This window comes from Nanorana parkeri, unplaced genomic scaffold (assembly GCF_000935625.1).
Source record: "Nanorana parkeri isolate BGI_ZX_2015 unplaced genomic scaffold, ASM93562v1 scaffold15, whole genome shotgun sequence".
Taxonomy (NCBI): domain Eukaryota; kingdom Metazoa; phylum Chordata; class Amphibia; order Anura; family Dicroglossidae; genus Nanorana; species Nanorana parkeri.
The window spans coordinates 4,074,846-4,093,128 of record NW_017306283.1 but is presented as its reverse complement, the minus strand read 5'-3'; the positions used below and the strand labels follow the sequence as shown (position 1 = coordinate 4,093,128).

At 41.9% G+C, this 18,283-nt stretch overlaps 1 protein-coding gene across 4 annotated transcripts in view; it reads left to right on the top strand.

The window, feature by feature from the left end:
• Positions 1-18,283, top strand: part of SLC12A6 (solute carrier family 12 member 6) — a 62,226-nt gene that overhangs the window by 20,078 nt on the left and 23,865 nt on the right. For all 4 annotated transcript variants that reach the window (XM_018558815.1, XM_018558822.1, XM_018558830.1 and 1 more), the window contains 4 exons: positions 5,724-5,965; positions 8,805-9,019; positions 9,117-9,275; positions 13,881-13,979. In XM_018558815.1, the coding sequence (XP_018414317.1) occupies positions 5,724-5,965; positions 8,805-9,019; positions 9,117-9,275; positions 13,881-13,979 (715 nt within the window). The remainder of the gene's footprint in view (positions 1-5,723; positions 5,966-8,804; positions 9,020-9,116; positions 9,276-13,880; positions 13,980-18,283) is intronic.

The window sequence follows — 18,283 nt, the reverse complement described above, 5'->3', positions numbered from 1 at the left end:
CAATGCTGTCTGGATCTACCCAGCTGCGTGAGTGACAGCTGGCTCTGCCTATCTAGAGGCAGAGCCAGCTGTACCCGCCCCGTCCCCCGTCCCTTCCACCAGTCAGCACTAGAGGGTCGGAGAGGGAAGTGGGGGAATCCCTGCGGGGAGTCGTGACTGACAGTTACAGAAAAGTGAGCAAGCGACGGTATGTGTTTGCTAACTTCCCAATCAATAGAGCCGACCTGTGACAGCTTCTTTGTCACAGGTCGGCTCTAACTATGAGGATGAGTGGAAATCACTCATCTCATAGTTCTCTTTTAAAGTATGTCATTCCTAACAATGAACTACTCTTATTTGCTCTCTTTTCATCCATTAATTATTCCGGTAAAGGGGGTTTGTTATATATGTTCAATAAGTATAAACAAATTCCTGTTCACCCTGCCAGAAATTAATTGAGCTCCATACCTTCATTTGAGCTGACAACACAGTGCAACTTCTGCATTGACATCACAATGACTGTTATTAACCCGGCCCAGGTTACTCCTGTGGACTACAAAACATCCCCCTCCCATGTCATGGAGATAAGGAGAGGAGCGAGCAGCCTAGGGTGACAATGCTGCACCCCCATAGATACAGAACAGTAAGTCACACTAGGATCACCAGATGCAAATAACGGGGAAAAACCTGAAAAAGAACACTAATGCATCCATTACATACCAGAATTGGTGAGCTGCAGTATATTACATTTTTTATTCTTGGATTTAGATTTAATTTAAAGTGACATCATATTCTTTAGATATGTCTGTGCAGAATATAACATCAGGAATGACCCCCAGAAGGAATGGGTGTCCTCAGATCTGTATTGTACACCCTTCTTTTGTGTTATTCTTAATAACAGTGCTGTGGTCAAAGGTTACTTCTGCCCCTGGCCTGTGTGTGGCCCTCAAGAATGAGTTATGTAACCTTGAATTGTAGTTCCAAATTGACAGTTCCAGCTTGGTTTTTCTTATGGTATTCACTTCTGAATATAATTTACAATATACATGTATGCCTTTCTTTTTACAGGAAGAAATGGACACAAGGCCCAAAGTTTCTTCCCTCTTGAATCGTCTGGCCCATTCTACTAACCTTCCACAAGGTGCAAAAGAACATGAGGAGGAGAGTGAGGGTAAAAAAAAGGCGACTAAGGTGAGGAGATGAATATGAATAATGTTAGACTACAGATCGCAGAGCTCAGCTTGTCAGTACATTGCATTGACTGCACCTATGTTTTTTTGTTTCATCAGGCACCTCGAATGGGAACAATTATGGGAGTGTATCTACCATGCTTGCAAAACATTTTTGGTGTTATCTTGTTTCTTCGTCTCCCGTGGGTAGTGGGGACTGCTGGGGTACTACATGCCTTCTGCATTGTGTTTTCCTGCTGCTGCTGTGTGAGTAGTGTTATAATATGTCATGTTTTTTAGATTTGATGGTTAATATGGGTTACATAGGCAAATGTGATGCCATTTTCTCTTTTCAGACGATGCTTACAGCAATCTCAATGAGTGCTATAGCCACCAATGGGGTAGTGCCAGGTAAAGTCTATACTCTCTGTCACGCTGTTCTCCGCAGTCTTTTTTTTTTTTTGTTATTTTTGTTTACTGTTTTTCCTGTTTCTTTTTTTTTTTTTTTTTTTCTTCTACTTTTCAATTCAGACTACCTTTCTTTTCTATTTGTCCTGTCTGGAGAGTTCTAATTGTCTCCAGTCATACAGTATCATTCTTTACACTATTGTTGTTTTTTTATTCTTTTTTTCTTTTAATTAGCGGGCGGGTCATATTTTATGATTTCCCGAGCACTTGGCCCTGAATTTGGAGGTGCTGTTGGTCTGTGTTTCTACCTCGGAACAACCTTTGCTACTGCTATGTATATCCTTGGAGCAATTGAGATATTCCTGGTAAGCCATGATGACATTCCCTACAGGCTGTATTTTATAATATGTTGTACTGAAAGGTAAATTTGCTTAAGTTGGCCATAGCCAGTTTGCTTTTGATGAAGTTGCAGTTTTTTTTTCAACTTCACCATTATCCTAATTTTGGTAGTCAATCAAACACATGGTTGGTAGGTTGCTTAGTTTCTGGGGATTACTCGCGATCCTATGTGCGATTCCCTTTGGTTAAAATTGACTGAAAATGTTCACGTGTATGTCATATGTCACATGTATGGCCAGCATTACGGCATCTGTAAAGGGATCTACAGACATTAGAGAAAAGTTATTTAGTGGTTATATACAGTTTTGAAAATGTTTGCATACTTGTAAGCCCTTCCCACTACACTAGTCAAAGCTCCCTGACTGAGTCCTCTGGGGACCAAATGCCTTGGCTGGGGTTGATTTTTCTACACCCCTTATTCACATAAACATGTAAGACAGACTTTACAAGTTTATAGAGTGCAACACTGCACATACACCTTGCCCTGAGGATAGTAAGATCATGTCTTGATAAATAACCACCCTTCCACGTGAATGGCCAGTTTTAGAACATGCATCCAAGTCTTGACTTGGTATGAGGAATGTGTCCTACAGCAGTTTCCGTTTCTTTGTAGAGTTTAGAATGAATAGACAGTAGTCCCTCCTTCGACAGTAGTCCCCTCCTTCGACTTCTTCATTCACTTAAACATGAACATTCATGTTACAGGTAGCAGCACACAGCAGGAATGCCGGAGGCACACATGTGCAACTGTCTTCAAAAGTCTATAAGGAAAATAAAGCTGTTCATGCACTGCTCGAATTTCAGCCATGTCAGCAAGACTCTGCCAACAATTTAAGCAGTGCTTGTCCCTGTCGGCACCCATCCTTGATGGAGCCAGGCTGAAAATCTGCAGCTGAACTGTGCTGCTGTCAGAATACAATAACCCAGCAGGGGAGATTCCATTATGGCCAAGGGCCGTTTCACACAGGCTGATCAGGAGGGGATCCATGCACGGATCTCCTCCTGATCACAGTGGTTCGGATCAGATGTCACCACTGTGACAAATGTGTCCATCCAGGTTTTTTTCCTCCATCTCGTAACTGGACCTCATGTCTGTCTATGGGGAATCGGATGTAAACGGACATGTGTCCACTTGCATCAGATTACCACCGATCCGGCACAATCAGGTCCGTCAAAACAGAACACTGTTCTGCTTTTTTTTCCGAGCCTGAAAAACTGACCGGCAGACCCGATCAGACAACCCATGTGAAAGGGGCCTTAAGATGCTTACAGCCCCCAGGTGGCAGCTGGATCATGCTATAGTAATCTGCTTGGAAAATCTAACCTGATCTTGTCCTTCCCTGAGCAAGATTGGCCAGGGCATGGTGCCAGGGGCCAAAGAGGGCCTACAGACAAGACGCAGCCTGATGTGGCAATAAATGCCCAGAAAGTGTAAACATTCTCTAATGATTGTAGACACCTAAAGTGGACCTTGCACACCATTCAAGGTCTGATTTCTACCCCCCACCCACTTTCTAAATTGCTAATTTAAAGTGTGAAAAAACACCAGCAGAGGGAGGACACATTAGATGTTAAACTTGCCTTTCCTCCAGCTTCGGTGGTGCAGGGGTTAATTTAATCATCCTACTGATGTCGGCTAGATTTGGTCTTCTCAACATTCCCCAGATCTCACTGTTGAATGTATTATCTGACATTTCCGCCCTACAGGTGTTTCTTTACACTTTTAATCACTGTTTTAGCAAGGGGAGTGGGCACATTTAAAAAGTCGATTTAGCAAAGTATGCTTTAAGGACAGTCTATTGTTCTATCCTTTTAGTTCTTTTATGCTAATGGAGGCTCCCTGCAGTGACTTTCAGTAGGTCTATTGTAAAGGTTTAAGGAAATAGGGTAAAGTGTGCATTGTATTCATGTATCCATTAATCCCTTTTAAAGGGACAGATGGAGTTACAGTGTTATGTTAAAGCATTATTGTTTCCTTTCATTGAGTTTTGTATTTGCTTTTACATTTTAAACATTTCATTTAGATACAACATACCTTTTGATTTTGTTTGTAGTTAAAATATTTTGCCTGGATATCTGACACTTGTCCAATGTTTTTTTGGGGGGTTTTTCCACTACGTGCCCAGCTGTAGCACATGCAGTCAAATACAATCAAGGATTGAGGACATGGAATGCTTTCAGATGCAGTATAGCTGAAAGGCTGTGTGTATCATTTCAGCATCCATGGCACTCTTTGTTGTCTGCTGATTTGTTGGGAAATGACCCTTTTAGGAAAAAGATAAGTAAGGTAACACCAGTCCCTGTTAACATGCATCAGGCTGGTGCAGGATCTGTTACTGAAAGTGCAGATGAACAAGACTCCGAAACAAACTGTTTTTAGGACAGACCTATGATGAAATCATTGCCCTGCGCTGCCTATCCTGCTGCTGAATAATGATAAACAAGGAAATACAGTATGTACCCTTTCTCTGAATCTGTAGCTCTAGGCTTTCCACACTACCAATCATGCAATTGCATTAAGAAGCATTGGGTATATGATTTCTGTTGGGTTGAAGGGCAGCATTTCTCAACTTTAGTACATTAAAATACTGTTTGTACCCCTTTAGTACAAGAAATGTCCCCAAGCAGCCAGTGGCATGCTTGTCAGTTTATACTTGTTAGACCGCATTCACACTGAGTGATTTGTATTGCGATTTCCACTCAAAAATCACTCAGGCTAGGTTCACACCTAGGCAATTTATCGCGCAAAACACAGATTCACATTGAAGTCAGTGGAGTCTGTTCACACCTTTTGCGGGTTGGCGCGAGGACGATATCGCCTGTCGCACGAAGAGGTGCAGGAGCGATTTTCGGGCAGTTGTCGTGCTGTTTGGGTCCCATCTCTATGCATTGAAAACTGCGCAAAAACAGCTCGGCATCTGAATCGCATAGGTGTGAACCTAGCCTCAATGTAGCTCGTCCGATGCATTTCAATGAAAGTGTTCACATCTCACAGCTCAATGTCGCCTGTAGCTTGTAGCTCAAGCTTGTCGCTCGAACCTGACCTATGATTCCAGCTGATTTTGTGCGATTTGGCCACAATAGGCTTTGATAGACTGTCAAAAGAAGTGACAAAATGTGCACTGCAGTTCAATGTTGCTAAGCTCGAATTAGCGCTGAAAAAGCATTTTTTTAAAAATGCATCTCAGTGTGAATGGGGTCTTAGACCCCGTTCACATTGAGCGATTTATCGCGCGGTAATTCCCGCGATATCGCTGCAAATTACCGCGCGATATCGCGCTCCAATGCAATCCAATGGGGCAAAGGGTCCTGCTGTCGCGGGTCGTGTGTCGCTACAGCAGGACCCTTTTTTGGAGCGGATTTAGCCGCGATTCAAACTTGCTCAATGCAAGCTTGAACGTGACATCGCGCGGCAAATCTCGCGATGTCGCGCAATATGCAAATAGCGCGACAAACGTGCCATTTTCATATCGCGCAGTGGGAACGGGGCCTTAGGTGCTCCCTTTATTTCAAGTGTTTATTGTCCACTCTAAATCTGAAGCAATGCTTTTGAAACAATCCTAGTCTGGTTTGTTTGTTATAAGGTTAAGTATTCATTAACTTTTCAAATTCGAATACTGACATTTCAAAACTATGCCACAAATGAGGTACATGTATTATAGGGAGGGACCTTTTAGCACATGCAGTGTATTTTAAAAGTCAATGTGTAGCGATTGAACTTATCCTTTTCCATGTGTTTAATTACTGATGGTTCATATTTCTCTACAGGTGTACATTGCTCCTGACGCTGTTATTTTTAAAGGTGAAGGAGCAGCGGAGAACTCGGTAGCAATGCTGAACAACATGCGTGTTTATGGCACAGTATTTCTCATTCTTATGTCTGTCATTGTTTTTGTTGGAGTACGCTATGTGAATAAGTTGGCATCCCTCTTCCTGGCCTGCGTCGTGCTGTCTATTATCGCCATCTATGCAGGAGCACTTAAATCTGCCTTTGCTCCACCTGAATTCCCGTAAGTCTGTAGCCATGCTTAGTTAATGTTCAGCAGAACTTGCTGATAGAAAAAGGGCATAAAGGAGCCATATTCAGAAGCTGTATATATTGTAATTGTAGACCGTGCAGAGCTGTACTTGTACCTGAAGCTGTAGAAGTTTAACTAATTCTATCACAAAAATCTGAAATCCCTGTTCTAATCATGAGATGCTTTTATCACACTACAATATACCTGCTGAGAAAATATTTCTCGCTCTTTGGGTTGTATAAGGGAGACCGCGCTCGCTATCGTCTGACTCCAGAAAAGCAAAAAAAGAATTGTATAAGCGGGAGCGGTGCTAATAGACTTAATTTGGCAGATGTTCAGAAATTCATGATCTTCACCATACAGTAGAACCGTGACCTGTGACAAACGCCCACATGCCAGTACAAAGTCCACAACTACACAAATGTTAAAACAAAAATGTGAAACTTTACAGTAGCAGATGGTGTATGCTGTTATCTGCAGGTTATTTAAAGTGCACCTGTGCCCAGATTATGACCATAGAATGATTTACATATACTTAACAAGCAGTAAAAGAGCTTTAAAACTAGCCACCCCTTACCTCCTTTCCCGGATTGGACAGGCATGTTATCTGAATGGCAATAGCTTTGGAGGCTGTACCTGCACCCTTGCCTAGAATGTGATCTTCGATCGCCTTGTAGCACTCACTAGACCTTACCTACTATGTTAATTAGCAGCAGAGCGCTTTCCAGGTCCAGAGCTTTGGCACAGCCTCTGGTGTTACCCAATCTGAAGAGCACACAGTGTGGTTCAAGCATCAGTAGCTTCTACATTTATGGATCCCTCTGAACGCCACTATTTATCCTTTTTTCCTTGTTTTTCACAAAAAGAGTTGCGATTTAGGTGATGCATTACAAGCACTATACACTTTTTATTCCTACCTTTTCAGTTTTAGCTAGCATCTTCCCGCCATTGCTTCTATTTCCGAGAAACATGCCGTTTCACCTTGGATAGTCCCTGCTACAGCTTACAGTGACATAGTCACCTCCAGCCATTTGAACCTTTCCTGTTTTTTATCCTGCGAGTACACAGTTTTTTTTTTTTTTTGGTGTTCTCAATTAAGTTGTCCTTGTTAAGCAGTGTAACATGTTGGATCCTAATCACAAGGGGAGCAGTCCCTTGGCACTGGACCTCTCCAGCTCACAATCCACTAACGGTTTTGGATTGCTTTGGATTTGCTGATTTGGAACATAGAGGCTTGTGTAAGTGTACCTCTACTTCCCCCAGCTGCATCGGCCTCTTAGACCTCTGCTGCAGAGGCTTTATCTGACAAACCCTTGATGGATGATTTTGTTGCTAAGGAGCTGCAGGCAGTTGCCATAGCTCCCAGGCTTCAAGATACAAATTGGTTCTTATTGATGCAGTGCATGACACCTTAAAAATAGAACACCCAGACATTTCTACTGGTACTGTTACTAGACTGGCATCCCTAGAGTCCTCAGAACTGTCAAAATGTTTATACACTCCCCACTTAAAGGTGTTCTGTACAGAGATTGGAAAATGCCTGATAAACTCCTTAATTCCTCCCAAACATTTTACAGACCAATACCCGTCTGGGAAAGCCTTAAACGAAAAGTAGTTAATTTCCACTGTGGATCCGGTGATATCCTGCCTTAGCAAAACACTGTTAAGGATGCACCAGTTTTGAATGATCTCATTGAAAAAAGTTTGGAAACCTATTCCAAATCATTGAGTTGCTAGCAGACTCTGCTTGCAGTCTGTCAGTCTGTCAAACCTGGGAATGGACTATATTTATGCAAAGGATTCAGCCACTATTCTTGCTGATGGTGTTTGGTTATCGTTGCCCACCCTTTAGTTGGACTGCTTTTGCACACCGTAATTGCTTCTGAATAGCTGAATCCTGAGTCCCTTAATGAACGAGAAAGAAAATATGATTTCTGTATAATACTACATTCAGTATAGGTTATTACGCTTGATATAACAGACTGTCCCCTCACTTTCTGACACTTTTCCCAGTGACAAATGTAAACAAATCTTATAAAGAACAGTATACTGTAAACTTTATTTTTCTTTTTTTAGATACGTTGTATTGTTTTTCAGTAATGTTGCACTCATTAGGGATGGTTTATTAAAGGAATTATTTTTTGGCTTGGCCCAACAAATCTGTAATAATTTTGAATGCGCAGTCAGGATTTTTTTTTATTTCTTCTTAAAGTGACACTAAACTCTGGAGTTAAATCTTAAAAATGCATTCAAGTACCCTAACTATTAACAATGCTTAACCTTATTTGGGTATCGCTCAGCTGTAGATCCTCAAATCATTGAATTCATACGAACGCTGTCCTTCCTTCTGGAGGGTGGCTACTTTTGCTCCCCATGGTCTCTGTGTGTGTTGTAAAGTAGCCATTGCTCCAGGCTCACTCTTGTGATGGACTATAATCTCAAAACAAATGAATAAACTAAATATGAGATTTGCCGTCCATCACAGGAGCAAGCTTGGAGCGGTGGCTACTTTACAACACACACAGGGACCATGGGAAACAAAAGTAGCCGCCCTCTGGAAAGACAGTGTCAGTATGATTTCAGAGATTTGAGGATCTAGAGGTGAGTGATACACAAATAAGGTCCAGTGTTGTTAATAGTTAGGGTACTTTAAAGCATTTTTAAGATTTAACTCCTGAGTTTAGTGTCTCTAAGTTGCTTAAAGTAAATGGTAAAGGTAAACAGCTCCAATAAGTATTTAGCCTTTAGAGATTGGAATCTGTATGTGAGGCAGTAGAGTAGAGAATGTGGACAGCAGAACACTCACCATGTTTCTTTCTCTCCTGTACAGCGTCTGTCTGCTTGGGAACCGTACGCTCTCTAGGCTAGGGTTTAGTACCTGTGCCAAGACAGTGTACAAGGACAACATAACTACAGTGTCTGACTTGTGGGACTTGTTCTGCCATCCTCCTGGGCTCTTAAATGCTACCTGTGATGAATACTTTTTCCATAATAATGTTACAGAAATACAAGGAATTCCAGGGATGACCAGTGGAATACTATCTGGTAATTAGCTTTGCTGTGTTATTCCTGCTTTTTCCATTTATTTCTAGGAATGCCAAACTGATCGTTTTTTCTGCTTTTTTTTTTCACTCTCTCTCAGAGAACCTATGGAGCAGTTACTTGCAGAAAGGGGAGATCATAGAAAAGGCTTCTTTACCATCATCAGAAGTGGTGGGGTCTCTCTCCCATGATTATGTTCTGACTGATATTACAACAACGTTCACCCTCCTTGTTGGCATTTTTTTCCCATCTGTTACAGGTAGGGTTCAAGCATCTCTACTGTCAGTACTAATATGTAAATATGAAACAACCTTTAGCCAAGCATGAAAGCCTACATTTACACACAATACCTGTGAGTAGGGATGCACTAGTAGTGGTATCGGTGACGATGCCGAGTGTTTGGACGAGTACTCGTACTCGCCCAATGCTCCGATGCCTAGCCTGATACCTGAGCTTCTGGTATCAGGTGACAAGGGAGCATGGAGCCAGCTTCCCAGCCAATCAGGAAGCCGGGCGCTGTGTAATGACTTGTCGCCCAGCTTCCTGATTGGCCTGGAAGCTGGCCAATCAGGAAGCCAGACAGCGAGTCATTACCCTCCCCCAGCTTTCTGATTGGCCAGAAAGCCAGCTTCATGCTCTCTTGTCACCGGGTGACGAGGGAGCATGGAGACCGCCTTCCCCGCCAATCAGGAAGCCAGACGCCATGTAATAACTCGTTGCCCGGCTTCCTGATTGGTCAAGAAGCTGGCCAATCAGGAAGCCGGGCAACGAGTCATTACACAGTGCCCGGCTTCCTGATTGGCCAGAAATCCGGCTCCACTAGGTGACGAGGAAGCATGGGTGGTGAGTCTTTCCCGGCTAATCGGGAATACATTTATTCCTGGATTGTATTTTCAGCTGCTCTGCTGGTAAAATCACTAAAGTTGTCCATATCTGTCTGTGCCTAAAAGTATGCAGTTCTTTTGTTACAACCCACACATTTGTTATGGGTTCATTTTAATGCCAGCTCCACTATAAGCATAAACTTGCCCTATTGCTCTGTTCGGGCAACTGCAGCAAAGAAGGAAGCACTTTGTAAGTTAAAAGTCACAACTTGGCCAGTTGCCAGCATCAGCAACAGTGCTATCAAATGAGAGGGGAGTAATCTTTTCCCATACCAAGAAGTACCAGTTGTTTTCTCTGGAAGCCAAATGAAGTGGAATGGAAGTATAGAGAATCTAAGTATGTGCTGTCAGTGGGGCCACCGTTTAAGTTAACCTCTTGCTTAGCGCTGTATGGGAAAACACAGGTTTGCAGTTTCTTAGGCTGGCCATAATAAGGGCAATTATCAGATATTCTCATCATCTCTCCTTCACTTTCAGTTGCAGAAACAATTAAATGGACCAGTGCATCCTACTAATGAATGTTATGTGGCCACAGTGAGAGGCAGGATCTGTGTGCAGGCTGTAATTCTGATTGTGCAGAGTATTGATACTGGGTATAGAGTTGTGTCCACCTTTTTATTACTACTTCTGTCATATGAAGAGTTAAAATATGGCAGTTTACTACAACTGATTGGTTTCCACTGCCTCCACACAGTTCCTGCCCTTTGCTAATAATATATACATTTAATAATACTAAGCCGAAGATAAACATAGTGGACTTTATGGCTTTTGAACAGTTCTGGTGTTTTCGGATAGCAGTTTGTCTTTAATTCACAGTTAAAGGTCTCCAACTTATCACAGAAAAAACTGTGTATTTATATTTATCTTTGCATTGCAAAGAGCGGGAGATTTTGATGTTCGAAGAAAACCAGATGGGTTCACAACGAAACCAATCAGGTTTACTTAGTGTTAAATTATTATAATTCTGCAAGTGTACCACAACATTTGATTTAGACCATTAGTGAGCTTTTATTTCATCCATAAGAGGACGATTCTTGGAGCTAACAATCAAAGTGAGCTGTGACATTTTTCTATCCTGTAAACTGCCTCAGCTTATGCTGATAACACACGCTTGCCAACAGCTCCTAAGTTACCATAACCATATCAGTCTTATCAGACTGTTATCAGCATGAGATCAGGAATTTGCAGAGAAGAAGTTGTTAGGCTTTAGTTGACCTTTTCATTTATATTTCACAGGGTCATCCTCAGCCAGAGTAAATGACGTTTAATAAACTGGCAGATTTAAATCCTTCATAGGTAAACCTACTAAGAAGGAAAATGCTGATTATTATATACCGTATTTTGCGGTCCATAAGACGCACCGGACCATAGGACGCAGGGAGGTCCGGCGCGCCTTATGGAGCACTCGACAGACTGTAGCTTCTGACACAGCTTCTATGACAGAAGCTGTGACAGAAGCTGCAGTTAGTGACCGCTGAGACAGGTGGCGCTGTGATTACAGCGCCACGGTCTCAGTGATCACACAGAGCAGACGAAGAAAGTCCGTTCTTCGTCTGCTCTATGGTGATCTCGATCGTCGCCGCTGCTCGGTTTTAATACGAGTGATCTCATTAGATCACTCGTATTGAACGAGCAGTGGCTCCTGCTGCTGAACTTGATCGCCGCCACCGCTGCTCAGCTTTAATACGAGTGATCTCATTAGATCACTCATATTAAACGAGCAGTGGCTCCTACTACTCGCCCGGCGCCCGAAACTGCATGTCTCGGGCGTCGGGATTCGCTCCATAATTCCTTTTGGGGGGAAAAAAGTGCGTCTTATGGAGCGAAAATAATCCCAATCATGACTGTTCTCTTTAGCCAGTTAAAGACATTTGAATGTATAAATTCTATACCCTGCAAAACTTCACCTAAGTACTAAGGCCACATACTGTAGTGACCTGGAGGTCAACAGGAGAACCAGTTAAAGACAGACCCTCTCACAAGTGTCAGTTCTCCAGCAGAATCCGGGGGAAGTTTTCTAATGAAAGGAGCCGGGTTCGGCAGTGTGGGTGGCAGGAGAAGTAAGTATTTACACTCTTCTTTTGCTGGTGTACCTTCCCTAAGTACAGTTGTGTTTTAAAAGTTTGCATACCCTTGGAGAATTGGTAATATATGTACCATTTTAAAGAACACATGAGGAGCAGGCAAAACACATTTCTTTTATTTCTTATATGATTCATATTCAACTGTAGGTCACAATCATAAAACAAAGCATGGCAACAAAGAATAAAAAATGAAATGACCCCCCTGTTCAAAATTCTGTATACCCTTAGTTCTTAATACTGTATATTGCCCCCTTTAGCATAATTATTATTATTATTATTATTATTACATAGTATTTATATAGCGCCAACAGTTTGCGCAGCGCTTTACAATATAAGGAAGACATAACAGTTACAATACAATTCAAGACAAGATGGTAAGGAGGGCCCTGCCCCTGAGGGCTTACAATCTAAAAGAGGAGGGGGAAATGATACATGAGGTAGCTGTGGGAATGAATTATGTGAGAATGTGAAGGTTCAGTGGTTAGGTTGAGGTGGGATAGGCTTCCCTGAAGAGATGAGTCTTTAGGGAACACATAAAAGCAGTCAAGGTGGGAGATAGACGGACAGGTTGGGGTAAGGAGTTCCAGAGGATGGGAGAGACTCTAGAGAAGTCCTGGAGGCGAGTATGGGAGGAGTGGACAAGGGAGCTGGAAAGCAGGAGGTCAATGGATGAGCGGAGGGGACGTTTAGGGTGATACTTTGAGACAAGGTCTGAGATATATCCGGGGGCAGAGTTGTGGATGGCTTTATAAGTGACTGTTAATATTTTGAATAATGACCGCGTGCAGTCTTTTGTGATAGTTGTCTATGAGGCCCTGAATTCTTGCAGGTGGTATAGCTGCCCATTCATTTTGGCAGAATGCCTCTAGGTCAGGAGTGGGGAACCTTCAGCCGTGGTGAAACTACAAATCCCATGATGCATCTCTCTCTGGGAGTCATGCCTGTGGTTTTTGAGAATATTGCAATGCCTTATTGGATTTGTAGTTTCACCACAGATGGAGGGCCAGAGGTTCCCAACCCCTGCTGTAGATCATGCAGGGTCTTTGGTTGTCTTGCATGAACCACATGTTTGAGATCTCCCCAGAGTGGCTCGATGATATTAAGGTCAGGAGACTGTGGTGGTCACTCCATAACTTTCACCTTTTTCTGCTGTAACCACTGGAGGGTTAACTTGGCCTTGTGCTTAGGGTCATTGTTGTGCTTGAGAATCCAAGAGCGTCCCATGCGCATCTTTTATGCAGAAGAATGCAAATTGTCTCCTAGTATCTGATAACATGCTGCATTCCTCTTGCCATTAATTTTCACAAGATTCCCCATGCCTTTAGAGCTCACACCCCCCAAAACATCAGTGAGCCACCACCATGCTTCACAGTGGGGATGGTATTCTTGGCGCTATAGGCTTTGTTGACCCCTCCCTAAACATAGCGCTTATAGTTGTGACCATAAAGCTCTATTTTTGTCTCGTCACTCCAAAATAGTGTGCCAGAAGCTGTGAGGCGTGTCAAGTTGTTGTCAGGCATATTTTAAGCAGGCTTTTTTGTGGCAACTCGACCATGCAGCTCATTTTGCCAGGGTATGCAAACTTTTGAACACAATTGTAAGTGCACTATCTACACCAGAGTTCCTTTTAAGAAGGTTACATCTACGTGAAGAAAATACAAAAAAAATATAGACCATGATTAGGAAAAATTAAGCACAATAGGTTTGTTTAGACTTGTGTTAGACAATATCTACTAGTATCCATGCTACAAGATGGATGTTTGTTGTTTTGTTTTTTGCGTGGTGATCCTTACACTAATTTGATACAAATATAACTATGGACCATGGCAGGATAGTGAAGTGATTACTTCTGGTATAAGGATGTCGGCTGTATTGAGCTCTTTACTCTCTTTGCAGGAATTATGGCTGGATCCAATCGCTCTGGGGACCTCAAAGATGCTCAAAAGTCCATCCCAATTGGCACAATTCTTGCAATCCTTACCACTTCTCTAGTCTGTATCCTTTTTTTTATAATAGAGTAGAGGCAATTTATGTTGTATTTGTAACATTACAAAATAAAATTACAAGCAGGCTGTGTAAATGATTACAGCAGCCTGGTGCAATAAAAGAATCGCACCTTGCAGACATTTGGACAAGATGAAGTAATTTTCCTGCCAGCTATCAGCTGAAGCTGAGCTGTCCCCTCTCTTCTCGCCATGCACAGCAGAACTCTAGCTCTTTAGTATGCGTCTCATTTTCCACAGAACCGAACACAGGCTGGAACTGTGTCGTTTCTTGCTGGCTTGGCATGGTCCAATATGGATAGCAAAGGACAGGGAGTGGCACTTTGAGACAGTTTCCACTGCACACAAAGAAAACCCTTGTATATAAAGACCACCTCTGCATAGAGGGAGTGAACACTAGATCCAGGGAATGACTGCTGGATGTATAAATAGACCTATTCTAGATGCACAGAATGAGCACTGGGCATAGATCTGTACTGCCACTGGAAAAATAGTAGCAATCATTACGTATGCAGGCCAGTAAAATACACAGTTGTATACATTAAAATTCAATATCAGTTAGGATGTATAAAATCTCTTTTTGTAAGAGAAATAAAATGGTTGCTATTGTTGATCTAATTTTGAAATGCTAGCTGCCTGGCTGTCATGGTGACCGTCTGGCTTTAATGCTTGCTAAATGAGTGCCCTAAAATAAGCATGCCGCAAAGGAATTTAGAATGCTTGATCTGTGTACAATAACTCAAAGTCTTAAAGCCAGAGGTTTAGCATGGCTGCCAGACAAATAAAAAAGATTAGCAATGGCAGCAGTAGTCCCTGTCATTTCTCTTATAAGCGGTAGAAGCTTACAACAATGTAAAAAAAAAAAATCAAACAAACTGTAAAGATTGTATGTAACATTTGATGTATAAATCATGACTGATGATATACAATCACATTATTAGTGTTGGTATATACATGAAAACCCATGGGAGTTAAAGGCTGGCCATACACTGTTAGAATTTCCACTGATTGGCAGCTATAACCTGAAATCTTTACTGTGTGTGTGGCCCTGCCAGCTCATCAAAAGTCCATTATTGAATCAACTTTTGTCAAAGGAACCGGGCTGAAATTTTTCAGCCAATCAGCTGCAATAACTGTTCATGTATTATGACAGTGGCGGTCAGAATACAATAGCTGCAGCACTAGATTCATTCGTCCACCCTCTTTAGCGTGGATAAGTGAATCTGAATCTGGAAGATTTTTTTCGTTCAGCCTGCATAATAGTGTATAGCCCCCATAACTGATAAAAGTGGAAATAAAAATAAAAGGTTCATTATACAGCATGGTTGGGAGTCATGATTTAGGTGTGCGGATTTCATATACCGCAAATATTGAAGCAGCATAGTACATAGTCCCTTGCAAAGGACTATTGTAGAGCACACATTCTGATGCAGATAATCATTTACTAATGTGAAAACTGATACTATAGAACACAGGACCATAAAGCTATGCATAGGAATCGCATGTGGCTGAACAAGGAAAAGTTTAAAAAAAAAGGTGAATGTGAATGCATCTGTTACTGTTACAGTTGAAGAATGTTTTTGCTTGTTTGTTTGCTCTGCAGTTGCTGTTCCCCACAGTTTCTTTGCTAAAAAGTATGTAGTAGGCTGCTCTAAACACACCATTGTAATTGTTGTGGTATAGGCAATTGTACACTTAAATCATGTATTTACTGTTCTGAATTAACTAACTACCAATGTAAGGGGACATTGCTCCATTAACCACCAATGTAAAGAGGCACTAGAATGTTCATTGTCTTCATTTGTTATCTTTCTGTTTTTATTATTCATTTTATTGGTTACTGTAAATTGTCGTTTAATGATGTGGGTAGGGGAATTTTAAATGATTTGCCCTGGGTGTTATATACGCTAGGTACACCACTGCTTTTCAAGAGTGCAACATATTGCACATTTTCAGTATTGTGCACACATTTATAATTGCTGTTTGCAGTTGATACTGTTTAGAAAATAGATTGACAGGCATCTCTTATATGTCCTTACCAGCACTTTCTGGGAAATATAGGTCCTAAAGCTGATTTTACATTTCAAAATGTTGTGTATGCAGCTGCCTCTGTGATGAGTGGCAGGACTGATGGGTACATTAAGGACTGTCACATGGCATTGAAACAAATGGTGCAACGAAGAAAACAAAACCAGTCATCCTGAAGACGAGGCCTAGTTGTTTTTGGCCTTTGTTTTTGCCACAGACACCCAGGCCCAGCTGGTACACTGGAATGTGTGCAGTCTTCTATGGTCCAGTGAACTCATCTGAAATTCCGACAATGGTCCTGCTCTCTCTGCTTTCTCACCTCATTTTATGTGTTACTATAAAGGGAATAGGAAACTCTACATACACAATCAGTGTCTGTGGGAAGGGTGGAATGCTGCTTTGAATTAGCCATACAGTGCAGCGACAGTGTTCTGCTTGATCCCCACTGCTGAATATTGCTGAGGAGTGATGAGAAGTAGGGAGCATTTTACTGGCACAGCATACTATTTCAGGCTGAGAATGGGTCGTGGGGGTGGACAGAGATGGAATGGCTTGTGAACCAACTGACCTCTTTTACAGTTTTGTAGTCTTAGTTATGATAATAGTGTAGACAAAAGGGTATTAGGTTTAGTTAGAAAAAACAAGAATGTAGAAATCTGAAACTACAGTTCCCTGCTGTGTTAAAACGTTATGCAGGGAGAGCTATCTTACTGGAAATTACATTTTTAATATCTTCAAAACAGAACATTATGTCTCACTCTTTGTACTTTCTGAATCCTGATGACTCAGATATGGCTTCCACAAGCATCCACCTGGCCAGATGAGAATACCTGCTTCCCCTGCTGCACACATTTCCTCTTGTCAGCTTGTACATTCTGTAGTTACATATTCCAAAGACATTCTGGAAGGTTAATTTGCTCCTGTCTAAATTGTATGCATGTGAGATAGGGACCTTAGGTTGTAAGCTCCTTCAGGGCAGAGACTATGCAAAGCACTGAGTAAATTGTCAGCGCTATATAAATACTATAATACATCATAATAAATATGGCTTATGATGGAGGAAGCAGGAATTTACACATCCGGAAATTTTTAATACCTCCAGTGGCTGGGGGAACAACATTACGCTAGTGTTTTCAAGACACAGGCCATCTCAAAGAGAATTCTATTACCTCTTTGACCCTGTATGACAGAGTCACTAGGGTGAACATAGGAAGAATAAATAGAAAAACAGTAGATTATTTTTATTTATTTTTTATACATTAAACGATACTTTTGAATAATTAGTATTGCAGCTTTTTTCCTAAATCCTGTCTGTCCTACTTTGGGTATAAAGATTTTCATTATCACTAAATTTGAGCAGAAACGTAAAACAGTTTGTGAAAATATTCTAACCCGGTGCAGTGAAGATCTAAATGTATATTTGGCTGCATCAAGGGTATTATTTTAGTCAGCAGCGTGTGCACCATTAAGCCATGCTGATAAGACGTATGCATTCTTTCTCCAAGTCATTTTACAACACTTAAATCAATTTGTTAATGTCCGTGTGGTGGAAGTGTGCGCAAGTAGCCCATTATAAATATTGAGCGCATGAAAAAATAATGGAAATTAGATTTGAAATTGAATCTAGCACAGCCCATCTGAGGTACTGATGCCGATGCTAAGTGCCTGTGCGTTGTATTCATTTCCATTTGCCAGTCATTCTGACATTAACACTTTAGACATTTAATATGTATAGGTCCCAGATTACAAAATGTGAGAGAATACATTTGGTTGTCTACAAATATATTTTATTAAAGATACATTTACTATTTTTGTAAACCGTGATGGCTTACCTTAAATATTTCATTTCCCATAGTCTTGTTAACCCCTTCGTGACTGATGACGTACAGTGTACGTCGCCACCATCGGGGCTGTTTAAACAGACTCCCGGCGACTTTTGCCGCCGGAAGTCTGTTTAAACTTGTAAAGCCGACTGTCGGCTTTACCTGTCGCCAGATCGCTTCTGTGTTCCGTAGAAGGGGCCGCCGGACACCGCCGCCATGCTTCCCGGGCTCTGTTGCCCCTCCTACGGGCCCGGGACCGGCTTCGTTGGTGTCCGCAGGGAGCTGGGGAGGAGGTCGAACTTCCGTTCATTGATCCCCTCCCCGTTCTATGGGACCGGGAGCGATGCAGATTGCATCACTTCCGGTCCCTGGGCTGTCCGTTCTGGGCTCCTGCAGCCCAGCTCTATGCTATTGAAGTGCGATCTGCACTTCAATAGCTCATTTC